General features: G+C 43.5%; 1 protein-coding gene across 2 annotated transcripts in view; it reads left to right on the top strand.

Annotated features, from left to right (window-relative positions):
- The window catches only part of Pde6b (phosphodiesterase 6B), a 42,526-nt gene that overhangs the window by 16,788 nt on the left and 7,680 nt on the right, over positions 1–18,058 (top strand). For both annotated transcript variants that reach the window (XR_013111624.1, XM_034509162.2), the window contains exons 4-9: positions 13,518–13,658; positions 13,745–13,819; positions 14,348–14,412; positions 15,279–15,345; positions 15,550–15,597; positions 17,071–17,220. Coding sequence is in view for 1 of the 2 variants with exons in the window: in XM_034509162.2 (XP_034365053.1) it covers positions 13,518–13,658; positions 13,745–13,819; positions 14,348–14,412; positions 15,279–15,345; positions 15,550–15,597; positions 17,071–17,220 (546 nt within the window). In the remaining variant the exon portion in view is untranslated. The remainder of the gene's footprint in view (positions 1–13,517; positions 13,659–13,744; positions 13,820–14,347; positions 14,413–15,278; positions 15,346–15,549; positions 15,598–17,070; positions 17,221–18,058) is intronic.

Below are 18,058 nucleotides of genomic sequence, written 5' to 3'. Positions count from 1 at the left end.
ATACTTCTCCAACAAGGGCACACCCCCAATAGTGCCACTTCTTGGTGAACAGGCATTCAAACCTATGAATCTATGGGGACTATTCATTATTATATTATTATTATTATTATTATTATTATTATTACTAACTTTACATTCTGATCAGCTAGTTTGAGGCTAGCCTAGGATACACAGCAAGAACTTGTCTCAAAGAAAGGGGGACAGAGAGGAAGGGAAGAATGGAGAAAGGGGAGAGGGAGGGTCAGAGGGAGGGACAAAGAGGGGGGGGAAGAGGAAGAGAAACAGAGGAGAGAGGAGATGGGTAAAACGGAGGGAAGGAGATATCTTGCATGGATGGTAGGACATTCTGCGTTCTATGCCTAAGGCTAGGAAATCCAGCCATACACAGGCTGGCTTTGGGAAAATGTCAGATGTCAAGTTACTCTGTGCTTTCCAAACTTCTTGTTCTGCCTGTGACTGCTGCCATGCTTTGGCTACCCACTGTTAAAAAGTGAAAATGTCAGAGAGGAGAGGCAGGACCAGGGTTGGTGGCCACCAAGCTCATCTGGATAGCTTGTATCCATGTGGTAATGGTCACTTGCCAAGAGCTCTCTGTACAGATACTTCAAGTCCAAGGCGGAGCCTGCTTCCATTGGTCAACTGAATTTACGGTTTATATAGCTATGGGGGTACAGGACCAAAACCAAGTTCAGTTACAACTTGACCCTTACATAAAGTAACAGGCATGACCCTGAGGGGAGGGAGGAAGAGTGAGGCTGAGAGAGGTGAGTGAGGTAGGGAAGCAAGGCCTGCGGGAGGAGGACCACAAATGGGAGCCTCAGTCAGGGAGGAGCAGCAGAACGGAGATTCAGGACTAGTTGGGGCTGTCAAAGGGCTGTGTGGATGGAGACCAGTAAGGTAGGCTGACTAGAGGAGTCAGGACTGCAGGCAAGAAGCTCAGACCATTCTGAGAGGGGGCACATAGGCCAAGAGTAGTTCAGAGGGGGAAATGATGGCGGGTGATCGGAGAGGCAAGGGAGGGGACATGGGCTTGTTGGAGGGGGTCACAGAGGTAAGTGATCCTTTGTAGTTCTCAACCTTCATTGTACTGTCAGAAGAAAGAGTAGAAAAAGGAGTATCAGGGGTCTTCAGTCCTCCACCAAACCCACTACATACCTCATAGCCCATCACACACACACACACACACACACACAGGCACATATATACATACCCCATAGCCTATGACAGATATACACACTCGTGCACACACACACACTTATTTCTGTCTTCCCATCCCCACCCCAGTGGCTTAGTTGGTGTTCTATTGATGTGAAGAGATACTATGACCACGGCAACTCGTGGAAAAGAAAGCACTGAGTTGGAGCTTGCTTAACATTTCAGAGGTTTTGTCACTACCATCATGGCAGGGAGGACGGTGGCACACAGGCAGACATGGGGCTGGAAAGGGAGCTGAGAGTTTCACATCTGGATCTTCAGGCAACAGGAGAAGAGAGCCATACTGGGCCTGGCTTAGGCTTTTGGAAGCTCACAGCCCAATTCCCTGTGCCACACTTCCTCTAACAAGAACACACTTCCCACTCTTTCTCAAGTAGTGCCACTTCCCGATGAGGAAGCATTCAGATAGATGAGCCTAGGGGGGCAACTCTTATTCAAACCGCCATACCAGGTTGTGCCCAGATGTCCTGCACTGCCCACTTCCTGCCCGCATTCACAGTTATTCTTTTGACAGAAGTAGATGCTGTCCCTACCTGCAGCGGTCGCTCCAGCAGAACCACTGTGCTGCAGTCACCCTTTACCCTTACCACCCTCGGCCCCAGATAACACTGATAATTTTCTGTCACAATCCATTTACTTATGATGGACATTTTATCCAATTTTTGCATGTTACTATTTCCTGCTGCTGTTGTTGTTGCTTTACGTTTGTTATTTGTGGGGGTGGGCACGCACCATGGCATGAGTATAAAGATCAGGGGACGACTTGCCAGAGTTTTCTTTCTCTTCCCACCATGTGAGTTCTGCGGATCAAACTTAGGTCACAAGTAAGTGACTAGTATTTCTACCCACTAAGTCATCTCACTAGCCCCGTTTTATTACATTATAGTCTGTTGTGGGAAATATTTAAAATGACCCGCCAAGTTCCCACGCTTCTGCCAGCAACTCTCTGTCCCTGCGTGGTCCCTCAGCCTCTGTCTCTAACTATTCTCCGCAGCGACCGGTTAGGGTGTTCGCAGCTGCGGTTCACTTGTCTCTGGAGCCCCTAGTTCCTTCTCAGCCATAACCCCTCTGTGGAGTAACCCTCCACAACCCTCCAGTAACCCTCTAGCGGAGTGTTCTCATCTCGGCAGACTCTAAGGCCTGGGCCCCAAGACTTGCTAATTTCCCTCTGCAGGGTCGCTCTGCATGGCAGCCCCATTTAACGGCCACCCACCTTGCTGTTAGATATCACAATACCCAGTAGCCCAATAAAACAAAACTCTTTAAGCTAATAATTAACCAGTCAGATTTATATATTAATAAATTCTCAATTTACAAGATGCCCTCACAATGATTTTTAAGGTCAATTGATAATACAAGCTGCCCACCTAGATCAGACAAGTCATCCCAATTATTCTATCGCTATATGATATTCATAACTACCTGTGGCTATTTAAAACAATGCAGGATCAGAATCTTCTTCTTGTCCTCCATCTTGTTCTCTCTCTCTCTCCCTCTCATTCTTAGCACCACCTCCTTTTTCCCTGTCCAATCACAGACCTCCTGCTGCACTAATATTTTAATGTAACTGGACAGGAAAAATCCTGCCACAATAGACTCTTTTCTGACTGGTTTAGATTTACAGAGTTGAGCCAAATTTGCATAGCCCTCACCAAGAAGTTTCTCCATTTGACATCTTTCACTGGTGTTATGATGCTTCCACAACTAATGAACCAGTGCTGACTAACAACATCATTGAGATTTCTTTAGTTTTTACTTTTTCCTTCTGTCCCAGAATGCCATCCCAAATCCCACAGGATGTTCAGTTGTCACAGCTCCTCAGACCCCTCCTATCTGAGAAAGTTTGTCCTATCAGCCTGTTTCCTGTGACTTGACAGAGGAACCTGGCTAGCAATGCTCATGTTTTTGGAACTGATGTCATTCTTGTGATCAGACTTGGGTCACTGGGCTTGAGACTAAAAGCCTTTCCACTACATCACAGTGGGGTGCTGCCATAGGGCCTACCAGAAACCAGGAAACAGTTTCCATCACACCACTCTGTCACTTTCTCCACCATAAAGTCACCTGACCTTCTGTCCTTTGCTTTCTGAAGAAAGCATTGCTCATACCATACAGAGGAATGGGAGGTACCTGCCCCCTTCAGAGTGGAACATCTATAAAATTTGTACTCATTTATTAATTTGCTTAATAATTGATTCACGTCTAGATTCTTGCGTATTTATTTTCTGTTTTAGGTTGCAATCCAATGTTATTGTATTCATTACATTGCACAAACTGTTTTAGTCCTGGCCCTGCAGCTGGCTCCTGTGTCCTTTAACACGTTTCATCATTGTAGGAGTCCTAGGCTTCTCCAGGATGCTTCATGCTCTAGTTTTAGAACCCATTTCTCCAAGAAGCCCTGATCCATATACTAGAATGCTCTATTGGAAGTTAGATCTGAGTATTGTTATAGTCTTTGTTGCTCCAATCTCCTCTCACCCAACAAAAGAAGATTATGTGTGCTAACATATGTGCATACACAGTAGGTATATCACATATAACACCATACTGGTATAAAATTAAACATAATTTCTGATTGATGTTCCTAGCCCTGATCTATTGCCATGAAGATCCTTTTTGGTATGTGCCCTCAACAGAGAGACTCCTGGCTCCTCTCATCTGCCACCCACTTGCTAAATGTGAGAAATTTCTATCAGGGATGCTAATCTTCACTCCCTTAAAAAAATTGGAGCACAGACATTATGCCACCCCCTTTGCCAGCTATCCCAAAAATAAATCAGCACTTTCTCCATGCCCCAAAGGTACATAGTACAGTTAGATGCTCTTGGTCTACATGCTTTCTTGTTTAGTTTTAAGGATAGATATAGTTAAGAATATGGATATATATACATATATATGTATACATATATGTGTATATATATATATATATATATATATATATATATATATGGAGAGATGCCTCAATATCTAAAAATAAGCACTGCTCTTTCAGACGGTCTGAGTTCAGTCTGCAACTTCCTATAATTTCACCTCTGGGTGAATACAATGCCTCTGCTTTCTGTAGGCACCTGAATTCACATACACATTTAAATGCACATATCCACACATAGATATATGTCCATATGCATTACACACATACACACACACACACACACACACACACACACACACACACACACACACAATGTGGTGCAAGGCTTATAATCCCAACATTCAGATGGCAGATTCAAGAGGATCATCCTCAAGTTCCAGACCATGCTTGTCTACACAGTAAGCATAGTGATCCCTGACTAGTCCAGGGCTTTATAAAAATACTATGTCTCGAATAACAATAACAAAAAGGAACATATTTATATGAATTTTGGATGTAAGTCCAGAAGTGCATTTTTTATGTATTTTCTCCCTGAGTGTGGCTTGCCTTTTCATTCTCTTAATAATACACATGGCAAAACAGATGTTTGGCATTTTAGTAACCCCAATTTATTATAGTCTTCTTCATACACTATTTATACCTAAAACCTTATCCTTAAACCCAAGATCACCCATGTTTTCAGGTCATGTTCTAGGAGTTTCAGTCTTGGATTCTTGTAAATGTAAATGTTGCTTTTAGTTCCTCAGACGAAGGGAGGAGATGAAAGCTGTACCCAAGCTGAGTGAGTGCATGGCTTTGGTTGAAGCCAGAGAGTTTCTTTTTCTCTGGCTGGGAAACTTCTTACCATCTAATCTTCCAAGCTAACTGATTCAATCTGGCTTCTTCTTGCTTCTGACTGAAGTGCTCTGCTTGGCCTCATACTAACTTTGGCAATGTGTTCTAATCTTCTGGCTCCTTCTCATTCTCTGGCTTGTTCTGTCTTCAGCTGTATCTAACCTGTGTCTGTAAAACTGTCCTGCCCACACTGCCATACACTCACTACGCCCCTCCATCCTTTTTCTCTCTTGCTGTTCTTAAGCAGCCTCTGTTCTCTGATGTTTTCATGTGAGTTGGACACATTCTGTCTTTGACGCATTCAGTCAAATCTTTCTCTGATTCATCACTTTATCTGCCTGTCAATTAAACATCACTTTAATTGGCTGCTTCCTTCTACAAACTAACCTTACCTTCATAAATGTGTGTGCTGAGGGTGTGTCTGAATTTCAGTCACATTATAATGTAATTTAGGGTGTATCTGCATATCTTTGAATATGATCCCTTGCCAGAGCAGCCATGTTGCAGGATTAAAATTCCTTTAAAGATTCTGAGTTTAGGCTCATTATTAGTTTGATGAACACGATAAAGTCTAGGTCTAGATTCACATTGGCATGTGGATGTCGAGCTTTTAGGCATTTGTGAAAAGACAACAGGTTTTCTATGAATTGTCTTTTCTTGTTGTTGAAGGTTAGTTGAGTACATTTGTGGAGATCTACTTTTTAATTTTCCAGGGATTTTCCTTGATCAGCCACTGTAGTTCTAGAGAAAATCTTGAGGATGATAATGTCAGTCTACCAATATAGTTTTTTTTTCCCAGAATTGTGTTGGCTATTTTGGGTATTCTGTCTTTCCACATAGACTTTAAAGTCAAGATGTCAAAATTCATAGAATAGCTTGCTGGTATAACTTGGATTTTTCTAAATCTATATACCAAGTTGGAAAAAATATTATTTTAAAAATAGTGAGTCTTCTAGGGTAAAGATGTAACTCAGTTGGTAAGAGTGCTTTCCTACCATGTCTGAAAACTGTATTCAATTCCCAGCACCACATAAAACCTGACACTGTGGTACATATTTGCAATCCTAGTACTTGGGAGGTGGAGGCAAAAGGATCAGGAGTTGAAGATGATCCTTGGCTAATACAGCAAGTTCAAGGCTAGCCTTGGCTACATGAGACTGTCTCAGAAAAAAATCCACAAGCACTTAAAATCTTCATATTAATTTTGATATTTTAATTTTTTAAAAAGATTTATTTATTTATTTTATTTACTTTATGTATATGAGTACACCATTGCTCTCTTCAGACACACCAGAAGAGGGCATCTGATCCCATGGCAGATGAGCCACCCTGAGGTTGCTGGGAATTGAACTCCAAACCTCTGGAAGAGCAGTCTTAACCATTGAGTCATCTCTCCATCCCAATATTTTACTTCTTTAATCAAACTTTTGAAATTTCCATGGACTGGGGAAACAGCTCACAAGCATGAGAACTTGAGTTTGTTCTGTGGGACCCAAGTGCTGAGCCAAGCATGGTAACTTACATCTGTAACCCCAGCTCTGGGAAAATGGAGACAGATGAATCCCCTAGGGACTCATTGACCAGCTGACATCACAGCTTTACCTCCACACATAGGCACATGCACCTGCACATATATGCAAAAGATTGAAGTTTCTGCATATAAATTTTATACATATTTCACTAGATTTATACCTAAGTACTTTATTTTGGAATATAATGTAAGTAGTATTGTGTTCTGATAGCTTCATCTTCCAATTGTTTATCACTGGTATCAAGGAAAGCATTTATATTATGTTAACCCTATAGTCTGTGGCCTTGCTGAAAATCACTTACGAGTTTCAGGGTTTTCTTATTGATTCTCTGGTATTTTCATATAGACAATCATATCACCTGCAAACAAAGATAGCTTTATTCCCTTTTTTAATATATATAGTGTTTTCTTTTTCTGGTATTATTGGACAAATTAAGATTTGGTGTAGCAATGTATTATAAGAGAGAAGAATCTATTTTCAATAATAATTTTGAAATATTTCAAGTGAACATATTTCTTCCTTGTTCCAAGTCTTAGAGAAAGACACCTAGTTTCTTTTCATTAAGAGTGATTTCACAGGCTGGAGAGATGACTCAGAGGTTAAGAACACTGCCTTCTATTTCAGAGGTCCCAAGTTCAATTTCCTGTAATCACATGGTGGCTCATAACTATCTATAATGAGATCTGCAGGCAAAATGCTATATACTAAATAAATAAATAAATCTATCTTTTTTTTTTTTTAAAGAGAGAGCGAGAATGATTTCACAGCCCAGTATCGTGGTGCACGCCTTTAATCCAAGCACTCAGACAGAGGCAGGCAGATTTCCATGAGATTGAGGCTAGCCTGGTCTACAGAGTGAGTTCCAGGTCAGCCAGGGCTACATGGAGAAACCCTGTCTTGAAAATCAAAACAAAACACAACAACAAAGTACAGGGTTGCTCCGTGGTATAAGGAGATAGCACACTGAACTTCTAGAGGCTGAAGAATGATGTCATCTCTTGTGGTGTCATAGGATTTTTCCTAGTTAAGAAAATTTACCGTATCTCTTGTTGCTAAGGTGCTCCATCTTGAATTAATATTGAATGTTATCAAATAGTTCAGCATCAATTGATAGAATCATGCAAATTTTTCTTTAGATTGTTCATTTTAAGATTATATTAGTTAGTTTGGGATTTTGGTTTGTGGGGCATTTATATTAAGCTGTGGTCTTCCCACATCATGCAGCTAGGTCCTCAACTGCTGGGCTTCGGTGGTCCCTCACATTAGTCTTCTGACTAGCTGAGACTGCAGATGCATGCCACCATTTCTAGTTTATATTAACCGAATTTGAAATGCTGAGGTGGTCTTCTATAATGTTGGTCACAAGGTATAATTATTTGGTAGGCAATGTAATGATAATGGGGTAAATATTTACTAAAAATTATATTATTGTTACATTACCGACTGGTTTTACCAATATATTTTTTTCTTAGACAATTACTTGCTATGTAGGTCTTACTTCCCAACTGCTAGGATTATAGGCTCATCTTACCATGCATGGTAGCTTTGCTAATGTTCAGTTAGGGATTTTTTTATTTAGAGCCAGGCATGGTGGTACACACCTTAATGACAGCATCTGGGAGGGAAAATCAAGTAGATTTTCATAATTTCAAGGCTTGTCTGGTCTACATAGCTAGTTGTAGGGTAATGAGGGTTATGTAGAGAGACCCCGTCTCAAAACTAAAAATTAAAAAGTGTTTTTGTATCTATGTTAATGAGCTATATGGATATATAGTTTTTCTTCCTGTGATGTCTTTTTAAAAAGTTTAAAAATTTTTTATTGTTATTCTTTAATCTTTTTTTTTACAGTCCAGTCATTATCCCCTCCCAGTCTGCCCTCTGACAGTTCCTCATCCATTCCTCCTCCTCTGTCTCCAAGAGGATGTCCCCTATGCCCACCCCACACCAACAGGCCTCCTCACTCTCTAGAGCCTCAAGTCTCTCGAGGGATAGGTACATTTTCTTTCACTGAAGCTAGAACAGGCAGTCCTCTGCTGTGTATGTGTTGGGCGCCTCATATCTGCTAATGTATGCTGCCTGGTTTGTGGTTCAGTGTCTGAGAGATCACAGGGGTCCAGGTTAGTTGAGACTGCTGGTCTTCCTATGGGGTCGTCCTCCTCCTCAGCTTCTTCCAGCCTTTCCCTAATTCAAGCACAGGGATCCCTAGCTTCTGTCCATTGGCTGGGTGTAAGTATCTGCATCTGACTCTTTCAGCTGCTTGTTGGGCCTCTCGGAGGGCAGCTATGCTGGGCTCCTGTCTATAGTGATAGTCAGGCCTTAGAGCCTCCCCTTGAGCTGGATGTGGTGTAATGTGCTCACAGTATGGTTGCCTGAAGAGCCAGAAGTGTTAAGATCTCCTGAAACTGGAGCTACCTGGCATAGGTGCTAGAGCAGAACTTAAGCTTTCTGCAGAAGTAGAACATGTTTTTATCCCCTGAGCCAGTCCTAGCCTTGTGATGTTTTCATCTGACTTTGCTATCTGGTTAGTGCTGGCCTTGGAGAGGCTTTTAGGCAGTATTCTCCATTCTGAGACATAGAAGAAAATCACTCAGTCTCTCAAAACACACAATGGTTCTATGAAGATTTCAGCCACACCTCAAACAAGCAATCATTCCTGCATCACACATCAGCACAGTGTCCTCTGATTCAGCTCAACTTTGATCCTATCTGTTCAGAGACTGTCAGATCCAACAGAGTGTAGGGCTCTGTCTGAAGACAGTCCACTTCTGCTGCAAATGCCAAACTCTGGTCTGTTACCTGAGTTTCTGATTGATTAGCTATAAGGCAAATATTAGTTCATTTTCTGCTGCTATAATAAATTATCTGAAGCTAGGCATTTAACAAAGAAAAGAGATTCAGCTCATCTATGGAGGTTCAAAGGCATGGAGCCAGCTTCTGCCTGAATATCATGACATCCTCCTGGTACTGTTGGGCTCAACTTTGGGATTTGGGAGAACCATAGCATTCAGCCATAACATTCCTTTGGCTGTCATTATTTTTTTTATTGTTGTTGTTATCTGGGTTTTGTTATGTTTTTGTTTGTTTGTTTGTTTGAGGTGGGGTGTTTGGTTTGGACTTTTGCCATACTGACAAAACATACAGAGTAACATGGCAGACATAGCCTACTAAGAGTCTGAGCACAGAAATACCTGAAGGGCAATGTCATTTATCCAAGCTAGGAGAAAGCACCTAGCAGATACCCAGCCTGAGGCAAGGGCACTCCTATAAACTGGTCATCTGAACTCTATTGAGTCCAGAGGTCCAGGCACCTTCTCTGCCTTTGAAGAAGGTCATCCCAGCTTTCTTCTCATGACTATTATCTGGCAGGCTTTATCCTTGCCTGTTCCTCCATCCCTTATCTCCAAGGAAGGAAGGAAGGAAGCTACCAGAACTCTAGCCTGCCATTCAAAGTCAAGTCTACCATGTATCGGGGGGCTTCCTTGGGATCACCCTATTTTGTAATATCCCCTTCTGTAAGTCTTACCAGGACCCTGAATCTCCAAGAAGTCAGACCTTAGAAAGAGAGGAAAAGCTGACCCGAGGCTCAGAATCCAGCCTTATTCCTCTTCATGGGCTTTGTTTCATTTATTGTGGGGTGCTAGAAATAGAGCCCAGAGCCTTATGCATGCTGGGTAAGTTCTTCACCACTGAGTCACATCCCTGACATCGCTTTATAAAAGGAAACCTCTGTACTGGGTACAGACAGGCTCTGAAGGGCCTGTGGCCTAGCCCAAGATGCATTGTCTTTCTTGTCCCTATGTGGTAGGAATGCTGGTCACTGAGCATAAAAAAATTTCCAAACTCTCCCTCACCATGTTTCCCAAGCCCTGGAGGTTCTGAGAACTAGTCAGATCCCTTTCTGAAAAGTACCTCGCTACACTAATCAGAGCCAATAATAAATTACCTGAACATAAGAAAACTATAGGGGACCCCATATGCTGATCTTCATCACCCTGACCTGCCACTTGGCTACCAGTCAGGCTCAACAGAGCAATTCTTTCTGTTGATGGCACCAAAGACACTATAGCCTCTACCTATTGTTTGCATGGCACTAAAGTCATGGGGGGAGGACTTACTGACACAAGGGGTAAAGTCAGAGCCTTCTCAAGGTCTCACATTTACAAATTGAAGTAAAAAAGGTAGCCAGCCTGGAGGACCCACCATGGTGTCCCTAGACCCCTTAACCAGAAGAAAAGAGCTGTGGTTTTCCCATTCTTCCTCACTAGTTCCTCAAAAGCAGAGACCAGAACAGAAAATAAGGAAGGACAAGAAAAGTAGGGAGTCTGAGTTTTTATTTTCTTCTTTCTTTCTTTTTCCTTTTTTTTTTTCCTCTTGAAACTGTCTCATTGCTGTCAGTCTCACTCTGTAGTAGGTGCTGGCCTTCATCCTCCTGCTCCCATTTCCCGAGTGCCAGGATTATAGGCACGAGCCACCACACTTGGCTTTATCTTGGTTCTTAGTATACTGTTTTTACCTATAAGTTTACATGATTTAATTTTTTAATTTATTTATTTATTTTATGCATATGAGTACACTGTAGCTGTCTTCAGACACACCAGAAGACGACATCAGATCCCATTACAGATGGTTGTGAGCCACCATGTGGTTGCTGGGAAGTGAACTCAGGACCTCTGGAAGAGCAGTTAGTGCTCTTAACCACTGAGCCATCTCTTCAGCTCCACATGATTTAATTTTAATAACAACAGTGTTTTTAACACCTGATTCCTAGGATTCCTAGATATTTGATATCGAACACCTCGAAGTAAAGGTCTCAATACTGACGGTAGAGAACAAAGGCATGGCAGTAAGAACACCTGAGAGCTTATATCTTGATCCATAAGTAAGTGAGAGGGAGGGAGGGGGAGAGGGTGAGAGGGGAGAGAGAAGGAAAGGGAAAGAGAGATGGGAGAGGCGGGGGGGGGGGGTAAAAACATGAAATCACACAAGTGTTTTGAAACCTCAAAGCCCTTCCTCAGTAACATACCCAACAAGGCCATACATCCTAATCTTTTCCAAACAGTTCTACCAACTGGGGAGAATAAATACGTTTTACCAACTCGGCCATTATTGATTACTGTGTTTGCCAGGGTCCATTGGAAAGATGTTTTAAAATGAAGACAAGGAATAAAGAACAGAAGGCCTACAAGGCTCTCAGTCAGTGTTCATAGGCTTTGTCCTCTCTGGGCCTTTATCTCCTCAGATCTTGTTTCCCCAACTGGGTGAGGAATGATGGCATTCACAGAAGAGCCCAATTACTGGAAAAACCAGACCACAGAGGGAAGGACAAGAGAAAGAGAGGCTACCCCTGAACACTGCTGTGGCATTACTTTGTTGTGTCCCTGAGAAAATAGTTTGAACTACCAACACTCATACGACTCCAAAGTCAAATATGTGGCTGAATCTGTCTGCACTATAGCAGGACATCCAGCAGCTGTGGTAAACACTAGTGAGGAGTTGGGCCTGGCAACATAAGAAATAAAGCTCAGGGGCTGGAGAGATGGCTCAGCAGTTAAGGGCAATGACTGCTCTTCAGAGGTCCTGAGTTCAATTCCCAGCAACCACATGGTGGCTCACAACCATCTGTAATGGGATCTGATGCCCCCTTCTAGTGTGTCTGAAGACAGTAATGGTGTACTCATATATATATAATAAATCAAAAAGGAAGAAAGGAAGGAAGAAAGGAAGGAAGGAAGGAAGGAAGGAAGGAAGGAAGGAAGGAAGGAAGCAATCTCAGGGAATATCTATAGGACAGAGGCATGGATGACTCAAGTACCTGCTCATTTGAACACACACTCAGTGCTCACACTCACACAGCCACACATGCATACGTACAGGCTTACCTTAACACACACACACGAGAGAGAGAGAGAGAGAGAGAGAGAGAGAGAGAGAGAGAGAGAGAGAGAGAGAGAGAGAGAGAATGAATATGAATCATCCCGGTGTTCTTCTGAGACATAACAAATGTCACTGCTCTTCCTGTCCTCACATCCTAAGAACGGGAGCCCATGTTCCTTTCTTTTTGATAGTCTAAAGACTACCACAGCAGAGCAGCCAAACTTCTAGGTTGTGACCTCAGCTTTGTCATGGGGAAGCATGAGGTATATAAGGGGTGACCAGAAATCACCCATGAATGAGGCAGGGCAAAAGTGTTAGAGGCAGTGGTGGCCTTGGGACAGTTAGGACCGGGATCTCAGGACTGAGCACTGTGGTTTAAGATGTCCAGGGCTGGGCTGCTGACTTGAAGGTGAAATGCAGTGCTGAGCCTGTCTTCATGTCTTCATGTCTTCTGGAAAATTGCAAGTCGTGTGGAAAGTGTCAAGAGTGAGCATGTGAACACGTGGGAGACAGAGGCCAAGGTGCAAACATTGATACGGATGCTTCTGCAGCAACAGAGTCTGAGTCACCCCACAAAGAGGGAGACTGGGGAGAGTTCCCTCCTACTAGGAAGGCTATAAGGAAATGGGTTCATCAGGTCCAAGAAGAGCTGAAGACTGACTGGGCTGGTGGTATACATTCCAGGGACTTGTATTTGAGAACCACAGCCTAGGCTTGTGAAGGAGATTCTTGAATCTGGTCTGGCCAAGGACCTGTGTAGGTATTAACAAAATAGTCACTTTCAAATTCACCCTGCTGAGACACAAAAGGACCTGCTGTTTATAGTGCAAGCCACGGTGCTCCCTGGGCTAACTGTAGAGTGAATGAGAATGCTTACTTGGAACTTTGACTTTTAAGCTCACAGTGACTCCAATTTCCACTCATTGGCTCATTCACTGAGCATGAGGCCAGTACTAGGTAGTAAGAGTCACGGTTATGGCCTAAGCAAGCCTGGAGAACTTGTCATCCAGTGAGTTTCCAGGTGAGTTGCATACACACCATTAGTCAGTGTCATCCTAGGTTCAGGGCCAGTTGGGCACCCTGTAGGAATGAAGCTTGAAGTGTTTGTGGTACCAAGACTGAGTGGACCCAAGAAGCTTCTGGGGCCAGACAGGTGGGGTCACAGGCTCACATGTGTTTCACCCTTCCAGGTGCTTCTCTGGTCAGCCAATAAGGTGTTTGAAGAGCTGACAGACATCGAAAGACAGTTCCACAAGGCCTTCTACACTGTTCGGGCCTATCTAAACTGTGACCGGTACTCGGTGGGCCTCCTGGACATGACCAAGGAGAAGGTAAGGTCTCAAACTCTCAGGTGCCTCCTCCCCAGCATGACCCAGCTCATAGGCTGAGTGTCCCTTCTCTCTTCTTCTCTTTCCAGGAATTCTTTGATGTATGGCCTGTGCTGATGGGGGAAGCCCTGCCATACTCAGGCCCACGAACACCCGATGGCCGGGTAAGTCAAGCTGATAGGTGGCATCTACCCCACAGTCTGGCTAGCCTGGATCCAACTCCATGAAGAGGATGGAGAAATAGTGTAGCCCCAAGCACCTATCTACTCCCATCAGGTTGCACTGCCACAGTGACAGTGGATTCTCTAGATTTGCTTTAGCTTGACAGAGCTCCTATAAATATTGTGACATGCTTGCACATGAATTTTAGTGTATGTATGGGTTCAGTTAGTATGAAGTTAAACGGGATACAGGAAAGATAGAGCTAAAACATAGATGTACAATACACATCTATGAGTATGAGTGCGAGAGAGAGAGAGAGAGAGAGAGAGAGAGAGAGAGAGAGAGAGAGAGAGAGAGAGACTGTACATTGTACATGTGTAATGTAATTACCGGGTGCTGTACATGTGTCATCTGTGGATGTGCATCTTTGTGCATGGATATGTCTGGGTGGGTGATCTCTTTTCCCTTCAAGAAAGCCTCCATTGAGAAGCTGACCAGGAGTCCCTACACTAATGTGTTTTGTTTCTCAGGAAATTGTCTTCTACAAAGTCATTGATTATATCCTCCATGGCAAAGAAGACATCAAAGTCATTCCGTAAGTGCTAGGCTTTGACAAGTGGCTCACCCCAGGATGGGACATCCACAAACACAACCTCTGGAGTAGACATCTCTGGGGCTTTTAATAAAAGATTTATTTTATTTATATGAATGCACTGTAGCTGTCTTCAGACACACCAGAAGGGAGCATCAGATACCATTACAGATGATTGTGAGCCACCATGTGGTTGCTGAGACTTGAATTCAGAACCTCTAGAAGAGTAGTCATTACTCTTAACCACTGAGCCATCTCTCTAGCCCATGTGGGACTTTTAAATAGAGCCAGCGGGGCCTTTCCAGAACAGGTAGGAGGAACATGGGTAGATGAATAGAGAAGTGACCAGTCTAAGGGACTTAGATATCTGAAACATGTATCTATGGAGTCAGGTGAGATGTCCAGGTGGCCTCATCAGGAGAAACTCAACCATCCCAGCCTTGGCAGAAGGTGAGGCCATCATCACACCCCAAAGCAAAGTGTAGCACAGAGCTCTGCCTCAGAGGGACAGTGGTCCTATGATTTTGTGCCCAATGACCTCATGAACCTATAAGCCTGTCAACATCCCAGACAGGCACCAAGTAGGCAGTAGAATTCAGGTATCATGGGTGAAGAACAGGTAGCCAGCCCTGAGTCTCCAGAGGCCAACTGAAGTCAGGAGTTTCCAGTAGGGAAAGAGACCCTGCTAAACAAGGAGTTCCAACATGGCAGAATGGAAAGCAGCTAGCTCATCCTGACCTCCTCCAGTCCTCATCAGCTTCCTAGCCTCATCCTTCGTGAGCTCAGAGAAGGGTATAAAGTGAACTCATACACTGTTTCACCTAACAATCCAAGCACCCATTCCTCTGACCTCTGTTCTTTTCCCACAGCACACCCCCAGCTGATCACTGGGCCCTGGCCAGTGGCCTTCCAACCTATGTGGCAGAAAGTGGCTTTGTGAGTGTCCGTCTGCAGGCCTTGGCCTGTACTTGCTGGTGCTACAATGCATGCTGGCCTGCTACCTCCCATCAGCCCTTCCTGCCAGCTGCTGCTCATTTTGCTCAGTTAGCAGCTCCTCTGTTATAGGCAAGGCTAAGTAGGTTAGTGCTTGTGTTCATGTGTTCAGTTGCTCAGAGTGAAACTGTTTTTCTTCCTTTCCAGATCTGTAACATCATGAATGTTTCAGCTGATGAAATGTTCAACTTTCAGGTAATCTGCCTACTCATTTAATAAAACTTCATTTTACTAGAAAAAGAGGATATTTTGTTTCAGAAATGATGGATTGAATTATGTTTTTCCACTTAAAGCAACTTTTGGGGACTAGAGAGATAGCTCAGCAGGTAAATTGTCTTCTATAATAGTATGAGGATCCAGCACCCATATAAATAATCCCACATGTACCTGTCAATCCAAGCGCTAGGCTGGAGGATGAGGAGCAGGCAAGACAAGATGATTCTGGGGCTGAGTGGCCGGCTAAGCTAACCAATTAGTGAGCTCCAGTATCAGTTAGAAACCCCACCTCAGAAAATAACGTAGCAAGCAACAGAGGAAAGCATCCAACATGCACACACATAGGCACGCCAATGTATGTAACATACACACATAAAACAGCTTCACTTGTACCTGTAATCCAGCACTGGGAAGACTGAGGCAGAAGGATTGCTGCAAATTAGCCCAAGGCCAACGTGGGCTGAAGAGCGAGATTCTGTTTCAAAAAGCAAAAGAAAAATAGAAGAAACGATTTGTCTCTGTCACTGGGAAACCATACCAGAAGTGTGTGTTTGTACTCTGGGTCTACAATTGAGCTGATTTTATGTGGGCTCAGTTAGATTTAATTGATCTTGGCTGGACTCAGGTGATCTTGTCTAGTCTCAGTTGACCTTATCTGATCTCAACTGATCTTGGCTGGACTCAGGAGAGCTTATCTTGGTTAAGTGGATCCTGTCTGGCCTCAAGTGATCTTGGCTGGTCTTAGATGATCTTCACTGGGTTCATCTGGGTTTAGTTGGTCTTCACTGTGTTCAGCAGAAGTCAGCTAATCTTTGGGCTCAATCAATTTTGGTAGGACTCAGTGGAACTTTATTTGATATCACTTGATTGAACTTGGTATAGTTAAACTTTTCTGTGTTGCTACTATGAAGGTTTAGACTTTCTCTGCTCTACCTGACTTTATCTCGGTTTGGACAAACATGCCTAGGGCCACATAGCACTTTCTTGAGAGAGGTTATGTTAGTAGGAACATTACTAACAGCCTCTTGGAAGAACTGGCCAAAAAATACCATCCATATTTCATATTGCAAGACAGAATGAACCAGCTACAGAGTGTTCAAAGTCCAGTGTAAAATAGAAATGTGGATCCATTTGATGAGCAGTTAGTAAGTAGTTAGAAACCTTGCTTTGAGCAAGGTTTCTCAGTTTTTAAATAAGTCTTCTTGGGGGCTGGAGTCCTCACATGCCCATGAAATCTATTATGCTGGGAAAACAGCCTCCTCCAACCCACAAAATTACAACACAAGGCCCATGAACATAAAAATCATAGACAAGTGAAAAGTGAAGAGTTGGTGTGCAACCTATTAGCATGGCCTGAGGACAGAAAAAAATGAGGTCTAACCCTGACCCCAGTCACCAAGTCCTTACCAGACCACACCTGGAACGGCCTAGTTTTTTCTCTACTCCCTGCAGGAGGGGCCCCTGGATGATTCAGGGTGGGTGATCAAGAATGTTCTCTCCATGCCCATTGTCAACAAGAAAGAGGAGATTGTGGGGGTGGCAACCTTCTACAACAGAAAAGATGGAAAGCCCTTCGATGATCAAGATGAAGTCCTTATGGAGGTAAATACCTAGTATCATATGCGGACAGAGGGGTCCGTCTATCATGTTGTGGGACATCAGTGAGAATTGTCCCTCTCCACACACATCTGGATCCTGCTTAGTACTACATCAGGGAGAAGGGGACAAGGATAGTTCCCAAAGTTCTATCTCAGGAGGTCTCATTCAAAGGCATTCATTGTAATGTAGCAGTCTGGGAAACTGGCCACTAAGTGTTGCAGCCTGAGCTGCCCCACATTTGGGGGCCAAAATATTGCGGATCGCTCTATCAGTGTTGGAACCTGCACTGCCAAAAGCCTTGGGGGCTAAATTATTAGAGCCCGCACTGCCCAAGCTACTCCAGTCAGTGGGTTGGGATTCAGCAAGAGAGAGAGTGAGGACGGACTCAAGGAATGGAGACCAGACAGAGTGTGATTCAATCCCGTTTATTCTTCAGTCTCTCTTCTTAGTCCAAGTCCCAAGTCTTGAGTTCCTAGTCCCTAGTGCCTCCAAGTTCCAAGTTCTTTCTCCAAGTGCTAAGTGCCTACTACCTAATAATAATTGCCTGTCTCGAGTCTCAAGTGCCTACTCCAAGTGCCCAATACTTAATAATCCTTTCTTCTGTTTGCCTCTCGCCTTTTATATGTCTCACCTCTAAACCACACCTCTAAGTCACGCCTTTAAGTCATGCCCTTAGGCCTTGTCTCTAAATCTGATCTCTAAGTCATACCCTTAAGTCTCACACATTTAAGTCTCACACACCCAAGGAAAGACACTGGATATCTAAAACAGGATGTTATCAGAGTGTGCTCAGCTGTTGTAGGCTATTGTAATCAAGTCTCTTGTCAGGGTATATGGCTTA

Source organism: Arvicanthis niloticus, chromosome 7 (genome assembly GCF_011762505.2).
Source record: "Arvicanthis niloticus isolate mArvNil1 chromosome 7, mArvNil1.pat.X, whole genome shotgun sequence".
Taxonomy (NCBI): domain Eukaryota; kingdom Metazoa; phylum Chordata; class Mammalia; order Rodentia; family Muridae; genus Arvicanthis; species Arvicanthis niloticus.
The sequence above is the reverse complement of the archived record's forward strand: the minus strand, read 5'-3'. Positions and strand labels throughout refer to the sequence as shown.